Source organism: Carettochelys insculpta, chromosome 3, assembly GCF_033958435.1.
Source record: "Carettochelys insculpta isolate YL-2023 chromosome 3, ASM3395843v1, whole genome shotgun sequence".
NCBI classification, from domain to species: Eukaryota; Metazoa; Chordata; order Testudines; family Carettochelyidae; genus Carettochelys; species Carettochelys insculpta.
This window is the reverse complement of record NC_134139.1, coordinates 99571410-99584042: the sequence shown is the minus strand read 5'-3', so window position 1 is coordinate 99584042 and position 12633 is coordinate 99571410. Positions and strand designations below refer to the sequence as shown.

General features: G+C 41.6%; 1 protein-coding gene across 5 annotated transcripts in view; it reads left to right on the top strand.

The window, feature by feature from the left end:
- The window catches only part of PHACTR2 (phosphatase and actin regulator 2), a 229561-nt gene that overhangs the window by 160415 nt on the left and 56513 nt on the right, over positions 1-12633 (top strand). For all 5 annotated transcript variants that reach the window (XM_074990449.1, XM_074990451.1, XM_074990448.1 and 2 more), the window contains exons 3-4: positions 2695-2775; positions 5984-6139. In XM_074990449.1, the coding sequence (XP_074846550.1) occupies positions 2695-2775; positions 5984-6139 (237 nt within the window). The remainder of the gene's footprint in view (positions 1-2694; positions 2776-5983; positions 6140-12633) is intronic.

Sequence of the window (12633 nt, the reverse complement as noted above, 5' to 3'; positions counted from 1 at the left end):
ACACAGCAGGAAAGACATTAACTGCAGACCCGCAAAGGAAAAGGAGCAGGGAGGTCACAGGAGCAGGGTAGAAGAGCCTCTTCTTCCAACAAATGGTAAGGGAGATTTTACCTGTGTTTTGGACCAAGAGGATGTGTTTATTTTACATCTCTGAAGACAGCACCTGGCTTAAGAATGTTAGCAATCCTGTTTTTAGTTTGTTCTCTTAGAGGCCTAGCAAATGTTCTACCCTGGTAAATATGTGACTGGGGGATGTCTGTTCTGGTCAGTAAGAAAACAGAATGTCAGAGAGTCTTGCAACTGATATCTCTCTCAGCTCTGGATCAGACCTTTTGAAATAAGGCCCTATTATAAGTTTGACCAGACCATACCATGCAGGGTTTTTTTTTTTTAAACAAAATCCACACGTAATTGTATTGTGCTATGAGCTAAAAAATCTACATAACATATGGTGCAAATATTTAAAAAAAGATGGAGAAGTAGATATGGAAATATTTGTACTGATGTGGGAATGATGGTTGGAATTTTTTCCTTAGGCTACATATTTTCCATTCTGTATCTCATAAAATCCATTCACTGTGAACCCAGTTGTGCACTCTTTGTATAAAGAGCTTTTAAAATAGTGTAAAAACAAACTGAATGGCATCAACACAAGCTTTTCCCTCTGCGTCTATTTGCTGCAAAGGGAAAGGAGGCAGCAGTTTAAATCTTGGCATGAAGCAGCTGCCACTTCAAAGCTGCATGGTAAGAGTGTATGGAATTGGGGCCAGAAACCATTTTTAGCTTGATTAGATCAGGATTAAGCCCAGAGAAAAACTCTAAACTAAATCAGAATCAGCTGGGGCTCATCTTGGAAAGACCAAAACAAAAAATTGGCAGGTATCTAGGCTCTCAGATTACTTTTTAAATGGGAGAATGGGTTTTTAAGACTGCTTGAGGCTTATGGTCACTGAATGGCACAACGCATTCTTTCTGCACCAGGTAAATAAAGTTATTTCTTCACCTTTCCAAGCAAGTCACATATTGAATTGGCCTAATGCAAAAAATACAGTAGTCAGTGGAATCCCTTCCATGAGTAGGGTTTATTATAGTGAATGGGGGTTCCAGGATTAGACTGATAGAAAATATGCTATATTCAGACACAGTCACAAAACACAATCTTTCCTGTCTAAGGATGAAGCTCAAACCTCTGAAGTTAGTGGAAGTTTTTTAATTGACGTCAGCTTGGCCAGGGTTTCACTCTAAGATTTTTGAGCTTTCTGGGAGAAGGCCTCCATTGTGGGAGAAGGCCTCCAGTGTGTTTATGGAGTTGGTTGCACTTCATAACACGAACGTGGGGACCATTGTTATCTGGTTTACTAGAGCTCCAAATTGAGTCTGCATTTCCATAAAATCTCAAGGATGATGATAACATCATGTTAAAGGCAATTGTAAAGAGCTGACCGCTAAGGCTAGTTCTTATTAGATTTACATGAATATTGTCAACAAGGTCAGTTAGACTAGCAAGCAGTGCTGATTTGTTCATACCGCATGACTCAAAAAACCTTCCTGTACTCCAAGAATCAAATAAATTGAAAAAAAAAAAAGCATGCTGGGTTAATAGAATGTAATTTCTTTAACGTATTTTTATAAACAACCTCAGCAAATGCTAGGAATAATGATAGATCAAGACCTAAACCTCCTTCTGTGTGAACTTTCCAGCCCATGAAATGGGGATAGTTATATTTGAGTGCTATGATGCCTGCTTAATGGTGATAGTGATTTGAAAATATTACGAGTTGCATCCTAATATGAAATAAAGTGTTTGTTTGTTTTTTATTTTTCAGTTTAAAAATAGTAATTCCTGTGTTACCCACTAACAGTGCTGTTTTTGTGCTAGTATCTGCCAGTATAGAGTACCAGCACCTCAGCAGCCCCAGCTATGGAATTGGCTGGGGAGGAGGAATGGGGAGCTGGCTGAGTACTGGCTCTTCCTTTTGTTTTTTTTTTTTTAAAAAAAAGCACTGCCCATGAGCACTGGAAAAACATAATTATGGGAAATGCAGAGTGAAAACAGGTCAAATCTTTAGGCACTTAAATACCTTTGAAAATCTGACCATAAGTGCCTAGAACTTTTAAAAAGGAAATTTAGGCTCATAAGACAGGTGCTTTTAAAAATTTCACTCATGGTCTTTTTCACCCTACACTCTCTGTGGTTAACCAAGATGTCTCCATCGGCTCTTACCCTGCACTCTATTTTGTTGTGTGTTTTGTTTATGGGTATGCTACTATCTTTGTATGTTTTGAAATTATTAAAAAGCTATTTATTCTTAATGAAAAATAAAATTAATTAAAATGCGCACTATGATTTTTTCCCCAACCTAAAAATGTGACTTTGCAGGGGTGACAACCAGCCCAAATGATGATTTTGTTCTTGTTATTACAGGCTATATTAACTTATTTTAAAGCTGTTTTTCCCCATTTCATTAGGGCACTGCATGGGTTGTGCTAAGCAGCATTACTGCAAAGGCTATTGGCTACTGTGTGTCTAATAAAATAAAGAATATTTCCAGAATGTGTGAAAGCTGAAAAAGGAACTCTTCTTTCTCACTTCCAGCAAAATCAAGGAGCATGCAGAATGTTGGGGGTGGGGTCATATTTGACATTCAGCACCAGAAAGGATGTATTCTTAATTGTGCTTTTTCTTTTTCTAAGTGCTGGAAAGGAAGATTTCAACAAGACAAAGCAGAGAGGAGCTGATAAGAAAGGGAGTTCTGAAGGAAATGCCTGAGCAAGGTGATGACATATAACCAATAATTTAAATCTTAAACTCTAAGCATGGATCTTATTACTGCTATTGCTATGATTATTACTATCACGATGTTCCCTTTTATAGGAATATTAGCTATCCAGCTATAAAACGGCAGATTTGGAGAAACACTGGCAGCAAGTGGGAGAGGCAGTTTCACCAAGTTGATAGGGCACCAAACTTGTAGTCTGGAGACTTGGAGTTTGTTTCTGGTTTTGCTGTTGACTTGCTGTGTGTTCTTGCACTAGCTACTTAACTTTTCTGTAATATCTATAAAACTGAGTTAGGGCGTAGCACTTTCGTAAAGCAGATTTCATTCTGTGGATGAAAATGCAGAGTATTTTTTTTAAGTATTTTTGAATCAGTGACTCATTGAATATTTTGAGTTGAGATACTCTTCTCAAAATGTGGAAGATGATATGATTATCAATAAGAAAATGAAAGGCTTTGGGGCACTGCTACTTACCAGCTGAGGTATGTCTACACTGCAGTTAAAAACCTATGGCTGACCCACACCAGCTGACTCAGATTAAGGAACCGTTTAATTGTGGTGTAGACATTAGGGCTCAGGGGTTCTAGAAGCCTCTGAGGTGGGAGGAGGGGGTACCATAGCTCAGACTGCTGCCCAGATTTAAATGTCTTCAGGGGAATTAGACAGCCTCTTAGCCTGAGCTCTGCAACCTGGAATCAGCTGACACAGGCCAGACACATATGTCTAATTACAGAGTAGAAATACTGTGTGTCACAAGTGTAAACCAAGCAAGCAGTTCAACAGCTGGTATTTCAAATATTGAGAGCAGGTGTGAGATCTCTCACATACTACACTCAAATAACGGAAGCATAATAAGCTTTGAGGAAAAATCTCGCTGTTAAAAAATGGCACCAGATTTAGTAAATGGTAAGCTTAGCAAGATATATTATGCAAAGCATGTGTGAAACATTGTCTGATTATACCTGAAGTTTTTCAGCAGTATGCACATCTGTCTTCAGAGTGTTTGTTTCTGCTCTTTGAAGTGGTGGTATTTTGTACTATTAATTTAATAAATAAAATCAAAATCTTATCAAATCTGAGGTTAATATAATTTTATTAACTGCAGTGTTTGTCCATCTCCTAAAATTAATCCATTAGACATGAAGACCAAAAAGATTTTGACAGGACAACAGTAAAGGGAACTGCCTAAGAACCTAAATGGACTTTATAAAAGTCTTAGACAACAGTTTCTGATCATATTTCTCACGATAGATTTCCACTAAAAATGTTTTTCTCTGGCTTGACGAATCAGTATAGTCAATCTTAGGAATGAAGTCAGGACTAGTTAATATTTATACTCCCTACAGGTTCATAGGCATGAATATTTAAAGCTGGCGGTACTTTTACACTTGCTAGTGCTAGGGCATGGCTCTGTACACCACTGCAGTGTTTGTGTATCAGAGCATGACACCCGAGACAACTGGGGTTTTAAGATTGTCTTTGCTACCATTTTGCCCTGTGGCTCGGGACCAGAAACGTCATTGCTCTGTGCATCTGTTTACTTATCTGTAGAACTGATTTTTTTTTTAAAAATACATTTATTTTGTGGTGGTGTGAGGCTTAGTTGATTGATGTTTGTAGATTTCACTTTGGTGGGAAAGGGCAGTAAATGCAATGTTTTAATCTCTATCTTTTGATTAGTACCAGATTTAAAATAGTTGAGCTAAAAATGGACTTACGTAGTCCATTATTTCTTTAACCTCCCCCATTTCGCCCCCGCACCCGACTACCTGATATTCTGTTGCAATGCAATTTGTACTGTCATTCAAATTGGGTCAGTACAAAGAAAGACAAGGGTAAGATGGTGAAACAATATTTTCTCCCATTTAAGAAGGGCTTTCCATATGATAAGTATGTATGTTTTAAAGAGCACCTTAAAAGAAGATGAGGCAAAAGCTTGATGCTCTGAGAAAGCAGGCACACAAAAATAGGAGAGTAAAAGTTGGAAGAAGGGACGGGCACAGAGGCAGACAGGTTAAAGCCATTGCAGGGTCTTCACGGTGAGAATGAGAAGTTTGAATCAAATATGAAAGATGAGGGAGAGTGGCATGATAGTGCAGCCAGCGGGGGAGATAATTTTGGTGACAATATTTTGTGTGGATTTAAGGAAGAGTGAGGGGAGAAGTAGTGAGGCCAGAGAGGACACGTGAAGGCAATAAGAAGAGAAGTGAGAAAGAATAATCTAATCCTAACAGGAAAAGAGAATGCACTAGGAGGGGAAATGCAGCAGACATCTAAGGGGGAAAAAAAGGTAATAGAGAATAACCAGGAAAAATATTATTGATTATCTTAATAAGGACAGTGAAGTAAATGGAAGAACGGAAACCAGATTAGAGTCAGTCAAAGACAGAATTTGGGAAGAGAGCACATTGAGCCAGCCTCTGTAGAGAACATCCTCCAGATACTTGGAGAAACAGGTATGAGCAAGATGCACTGGAAGGAGGGGGTGTTTGTTAAGGGAAGGGTTTTAAGAGGATTGACAGAAGCGCATAGTTAAATACTAGTAAGTAAATATAATTTGTTAAAGGTAGAGCAAAATTTGGTCTGCATAATCTTTATTGCTTACCTGAGCTGTGAGTTCGAATTCAACTTGCCTGTCAAGGTTCAGCTGGAAGAGCTGGGAGTTGAATGATAATCTTTGTTACTTTTTAACTGGGCACATGTGATCTGGGAGTCACAAACACAATAAAGAGGGAGCCTTATAACACGAGTCACTTAGGCTATGTCTAGACTGTAGCCCTAACTCGGAATCATGTACAAATTGTGTAAATTATTTAGGATTATCTTATTTTGATCTTGTTGTGATCCAAACGGCACTGAAGTTCAAAATAAGGGGCTATTTCGAGGTTTCTGCTACTCCTCTCACAACAAGGGGTAGCGGAAATGGAATACTGCGCTCGAAATAGTCACGCTATTTCAAGTGTGGCAAGAAGCCCCAGAGTTGCAATTTCAGGATTCAGCTGTATCCCAAAATGGCAACAAAAGTCTAGCCATAGCCTTAGAGTAGAACTTCATCAGAATGTTTTATGGATAAATTAATGTGATATTGTGATTTTCTTTCATGAAAATTTAAAACTTGAAAAATTACTGAGTCAACATCACATGAAGAGCTAGCTCTTGAATAAGCTGAAAAATTGGATAACTTTTTTTCATCTTCATTTTAGATGGTGATGTAACAGTAAATTTTGAAACCTCAAATGGGCACACCATAACCATCAGTGAAGAAACCATACAGGAAGAAAATGTAATAAAGCCCACAGAAGACAATGGCTCCTTATCAGCCAAAACACCTGTTGCGGAAGGAAAAAAAGAAGATAAAGGTAAACAAATCCCTCATACTCTCACAACCTCTCTGAGTGACGAAGGGGAGAGTGGTCAGAGCACAGAAGCAGGAGCCAGGGGGATCTGATTTCTAACTTCTGAATACTGCTAACTTCATTTCTCGCTTTGGGCAAGTCCCTATTTCAGATTCTCCTTTTGAGAAATGAGGATAAACTATATTTAGTGTAAAGGTACATCTTCACTTCACTTTCTGGGCACCCCTGCTCTGTTGGTCACAGCATTCCACAGAGTCTTTGTCCCGGCCACGCTCTGTAAGGCTTTTCCTCAAACCTGCAACTGTCTAACTCCCCATCAAGGCACTCTTGGCTTGGCTAGCTGGTCAAGTCACATAGAAGTCTAAAGCTTTTCCAGGAAAGCATGAATACATCCAAATATGTCTTCAAATTCAGGGCTCTCCTGACCATCCCTACTGATATGCAAAACACACAGCTGCATGGAACACCATGACATTTATGGAACTAAATTGCTTCAAATTTCATGTGGCACTGTGCAGTTGGGTGCTGCGTATCATCTCGGGGGGCCCTATCCCCATTCCCTAGCTGGGCCTTCACTTCCCCATCACAGGCTGCGCCCAGTCCCTGCTCATCCGGTGGCAGTGAGTGACGTAAGTGCAGGCCAGAAGTCTGAGGACAGACAGGGGTAGTCACGCAGCTGGTGGCTGGAGAGAAGCATTAGTTTCCCCTTCAAAGTGCGGCTTTAATCTGGTCAGTCTGCTCCTTCAGCCTGCACTCACATTGCTTGTTCCTACCTGCACTTCTCACCTAAGGCTGCAGGTGAGTCTCCTCTCTGCCCTGCTCCTGCCTAGCATTGACATGCCAACTCTTCTGACCAGATGCCATGTGTGGCAATGTCATCCGGTGCGGGAGAGTTGACAACGGTACTCCTGCCCCCCGCAACTTCTGTCCCTGCGGAGCAGTTTCTCTCCCCGTGAGGGCTGGGGTGAGGCAGGGAAGAGGGCACTGGTGCTGCGCTGTGTGGAATACTAGTTTCGGGAGTGATGGCCCTTCTACCCCTCCGACTCGTTCCCTTGCTATATTCGGTTTGTTAAATCCTAGCCTAGGGCTTCTCCCCAATTAGAGAGACCTCTGTTTCTGAACTGAGCTCCCCTAGGCTACTTGTCAGACCAAATTTTGCCTCCTGTATCTAGGACACAATAGTTAGTCACTTACCCAGCTGCAGAGCAGGACTAGCTTGGGTTCTTCTCCCACTGAGCCAGCTGATGGGGGTTAAGCCCCATTGTGTATACTCATTAGCTTTTCAGGATTAAAGAAGAAATGTAGTTCATGTGTACAGTTTTCAAAAGTGCCCAAAGTGATTATGTTGCTTGTGTCCCAATGTCAAAAATAGCTTAGGAACTAAATCCCATTGACTTTCAACGGGTCTCAGCCACCTACGTGTCTAAATCACTTTGAAAATTGAACTTAGGCTCCTAAGTCACTTAGTCTTTTGCAAATCATACCCCATGTCTGTAAGGTGATTTGTAAAGAGCAATACATACAGTCAGTTCAGCCTATGTCTTCACTTAAACATCTGTTGATTCATTAGGCGTTTGATGGAATAAAGAAGAGTAATACTGAGTGAGGATCACAGGATTAGTCCCATAAGGGGTGTTTTGGTTTTTTTTTCCTAACATCTTTGGTAATGCACACTGTTATTTCATTGTCCTTGAAAATTACTCCTGAATTACAGCGCTTTCCTGAAAGGTATCAGGGATGAGAAGAGTCATTATCTCTTTATTTCAAGCTGTTTGATTTAAGGGCCTTTACAAAATATAGTGGTAGGGTTTTCTAGTGAGAAGTGAACCTTGGAAAGTTGAGTGTGACAGTTCAGCTAATCACCCAAAAAGTTTGGATCTTTCTCCAAACAAAGCAAATGTTTTGGGGAGGCAAAATGTGGCTGGAAATGAGAATTAGATTTCATGTAAGATTTCCAGTACTTGCTGCCTTCACTCGAGCCAGAAAAACAACAAGACTGGCCTTGCTCATGGTATTTTGGCATATCCAGCTTCTGGTCCTAGACAGGACTAGGAAAGCTTAGATTTTGGTTTTCTAGCTTCAATAAAGTTGTAGTGATATTATATAACAGCTATAAAGAATAATACAATGGAACTATTAGAGGGCCAATCCTGCAGGAAGTGGTGAATACATTTGATTTGCTTGCTGAGCAAAACCAGTATAACTCCATTGACTTCACTGGAGTTACTTTTGACACTCACGACATGAAAGGATAGGACTGTTGGGCCTATTGACCTCAGTAGGTGTTCCGGGTGAATAGCCTCGGAAGGACTCTGCATCAGAGCTGGAATTGCAATGCAGGACTCCCTGGCTCACTGCCTTACTTCCATATCATGGAACCTGCTGCTCTGTCTAATCACAACTCTCAGTCCATCATAAGAATCAAGACACGAAAAAGTGAAAGTTAGCTAGAAAATTCGGGGGTAATGTGTTCAGGAAGTACAAGCCTATGGCAGATGCTGTTAAGCATTTTAAAGGTTCTGTATTTATGCATAAACCTTAAAGGAGGGGTTTGCCCACTTGATGTGCATATGAGGACTGAAGACCGGATTGGTTCCTGTCATTAAGTGTCAGAACATGCTGCACTAATCAATATTGGCTGAACTAAGTGTTTTTAAAAATTCTTGAGACTAAAAAAATGTGCCAGGTTCTTTCTGTGTGCCTTCTTGATTTTGAGCCTTTAGAGCAGTGGTTCCCAAACTTTTCGGCATCATGACCCCCTTGTGATTTTTGAGAAACCCTCGTGCCCCTCCACCTCTTCTTACCACCATCCAACCCCCCTTTTAACAAAAAAATTCAATTCATAACTTAAACACAAAAACTTGATATAAAAATACTATTTCAAATTAAAAATAAGCACAAACAGTTTTTCTTGGCCCTTTGCAGGTGCCTGGTGCAGCCCCAGCTGGCCAGCTGCCTGAGCCCTGTGCCAGCAGCCAGAGCTGCCTGGGCCAGCCACCTGCTCACCTGAGACCTGTGCTGGCAGAGCCACAGCCAGCCACCTGAACTGTAGCTGCCGCCAGGGCCAGCTGCCGTCCCACCAGCCTGAGCTGCCCGCGCGCATTGCTGCTAGGGCCAGCCACCTGAGCCCCACGCTGCTGAGACCAGCCACCTGCCTGCCCACCGCCCAAGCCCCACGTAGCAGGGGCCAGCTGCCAGCCTGAGCCGCCTGACCCCGGTGATGCCAGAGGCAGCCGCCCAAGCCCCACGAGTCCCACAAGCTGGCTGGCCACTCGAGCCCCACCCCTCCCACAAAGCCAGGCACCACCAGGTCCCAGCTCTTACCCCATCCCTGTCACCAGAGCCAGGAACCCCCTGCCTCCCCATCTAACTCTTCCACCCCCTCCCCCAACCCACACTCTCTCACCTTTGCAGAAGGCACCCAGCTCCATATGGGTCTTTGCTGGCTGCCTGCTTTTTATAGCAGTTGTGCTAGGTCACCCACGTAAAATGGCAGGAGCTGAGAGCTGGAAGCAAAGGCCAGCTCTTTCTTCAGGTGGGGAAACTATGTGGGGGCTCGGTTGCCTCATGCCCCCACCCACCCAGTTTGGGAAACCATGCTTTAGAGTTTTCAAGTTTTTCCATACAACTGAGAAGGTTAAGAACTTTTTAAAACACAAAAAATTTGATTCTTACATGATTTCAGGACTTGGAGGGTTTAAGAAAAAACAACACATATTACAAGACAGTAATACAGTAAAATTACAAGAATTGGCAACCCTAGTAGAACATGGAGTGTGTTAGGGATTAAAAGAAGAATGGTCCTCTGGTGAGCTGTAGAATTAGAGAGACAGCAGGCAAACTAAAGACTGAAACATACAATGTAAGTTAACCAAAAAAAGCCCTTTCAAGTTGTCCTGTGTGCTGCTAAACAATTTTATAAACTATGCACCCATCTGTTGCTTGTCAGTTTACAGATGGTTCTGACATTTTGTGAAAAAATTCCCTTTGGTAGCTTTATAATGTAACTGTTGCTATTTGAAGTAATAATGTGGTGTCAGTCATTGAAATGGCATGTTTAAAAAGAAATCCCTCCCTTGCATAAAGATAATGAGGAGCTGCTGACAGTTCTTACATACAACAGGTAATTAATTATTGAGCCTTCGCAGGTGAGAAACCTTGATCTTTTAGCAGATCATGTATTTATTCTGTGAACTCCAGTGTTTTTTAAAAGGAAAATTATCCAGCACCTTTCAGGGAAAATAAAAAGCCAAAATGCTGAATTATAGCTATTCTCTGTAGGTACACAAGGGCTATGTCTGCACTGAAGGCTGCTGTCGACAAAACAGAAGTTTTGTCAACAGAGCATGTCCAGACTGCAGATCTATCGGCAGAGATCTGCCAGTTGGGAGTATTCTGTTGACACCCCTGCACACCTCGTTCCACATGGAAGAAGGGATGTCTCAACAGAGGGATTTTTCCCAACAGTCGTCAGAATTGTACTAGCCCAAGGATGATCTTATCCTCCCTCCCCAAGCACGCCAGAGGCAGGTGCTAACTTCTCACTGCACAGCACAGTAGCTCTTGGGCCCCTGGCGGGATTGCTATTCTTTCTCCATCGCTGGCTTACTGGCTTAGTTTAGAATCTTAAGCGTACACTTCATTTTAGTTCACAAAACTGATTCAATCCGTTTTTATTCCAGCTGGTTCATTTCGTGCCTCATGATTATCTTGGGCTTCGGGAAATTTTTGGCTGAATACTGAGGAGCAGGATATTAATAGGAATGGAGGCTGAGAAGTTTAATTTTGCAGGCTGGTAGCCACCTGTGATTGCTAGTGTTCTGAAAAACAATAGTAACGTGGGAAGCCAGGGCACTGTTCTGGATGCTATTTAGACAGAGTCCAAGCTTCTGAAATATTCCTAGGCATTTACAGTAGATCAGCTGACCAATTGCTGTGAGTTCTTGTGGATTTTTGCTTGTCTTCTGCTGCAGGAAATTTGCATGTTGATTTCCAGCTGGATTTTACATCTGTGGGTCACTTTTCCAATGAAGAATTCTATTCCAAGCTCCAGCAAAGGCTCTTCATTTTAAATGGTTGTGACACAGCTTCTTTTTATCCCCTTCTGTTTGTCCGCCATTCCCTTATTTCTTTTTAAATTAATCTTTTATTGTTCTCATGTCTGGAAACTTTGGCTCTGACCTTTAAATGAGCATATAAGCCAGTGGGCTAGCTCTCTGTCCCAACACTCTCCAGCCACAGATTTTCAGTTCTGTTTTCTTCAAGGCTTTGGTTTCTTCAAAATAAAGCTATATAACAGCAGTTCAGCATGTCATCCACATTCTTTCCCTCTCACCCATAAACTAATGCAGGGACCCGTAGCACCAAACCTGTGGCACCTGAGTCAAGTTATGCCTATTTGCCCCATTCTCATTCTCATTCATAACTTGCTCCCTGCATATTTGCACTCTGCAGACCATTCCACTGAGAGGAATGTGTAAATTATCCTCTTTCCCCTGACTCAATGACTCCTGCAGATTTCCTTCCACAAGGTCTCTTGCTCAGTGTGCTGCTGATACAAGAAGTTCGCAAGTGGGGATGCCTATGTTCTTGATTAACTATGTCAATGCTATGCAGTAAAGGGGAAGAGACTCTCCTCACAGCAGTTTCGTTTTTACAGTAAGCTGCAGCGACCATATATCGTTTGCAACACTTGTTTTCCATAATATCACCCACTGAGTTACACTTCTCTTCCTGGAAGGGATGACTTTGCTGTTGATGAGGATTAGATGCCTGAGTTGCAGTTCTACCTGTTTTATCATCCTGAGCCTGCTGTGTTGCTATTTCCTTGTGTTGCTCCTCTAGCATTAGAAATAATACTGCTAGAATAGCAATGAGATAATGCTGTGGTGGATTAAGAAAAACATAGGTCTTTCATTATTAAATATCTATAGCAATTAACAGCGAGTTAACAGTAAGTTCATGGACATGCAAGGTGTTGTTTCTAAACTTTATAGTCAGAATTTCACCAAAGTTCAACTTTCATCCTCGGGAGCCCAGTTTAAAAAGATCTTAAGGCCCATGTAGGTCTCAGAATAAATAATCAGATTTTCAAAAGGGCTCAGCACATCTGGATAGCGCGTCCTTTTGAAACTCTGGCCACACCATCACAGTGAGAGCTGCTAGGGGGTGAGCATTTTGTCGACTTGAATATCATGTGTCTGTCTTTGCAGGAACAGAGCTTCCTCTGGCTCTAGTTGTGGTGGGCTCAGCATCTTCAGCAAATGTATTCTAAATACAAATACAATATTGATTGAGGGTCTGAATGAGGCATTAACCTTTGCTGTGCTTTTGTTTGTTTTCAAAAGGGTGACTGATAGGTGCATTGTGTTGGTCCAAGTGATTTCTCACTGTCCAGATCTGGTACAAGGTGATAGTGGCTAAAAGTTATTCCCATTTAATGGCTGTTTCTGGTGATTTCTTAAAATGAATTGGTCATCTTGGTGCAGTCCCTAATG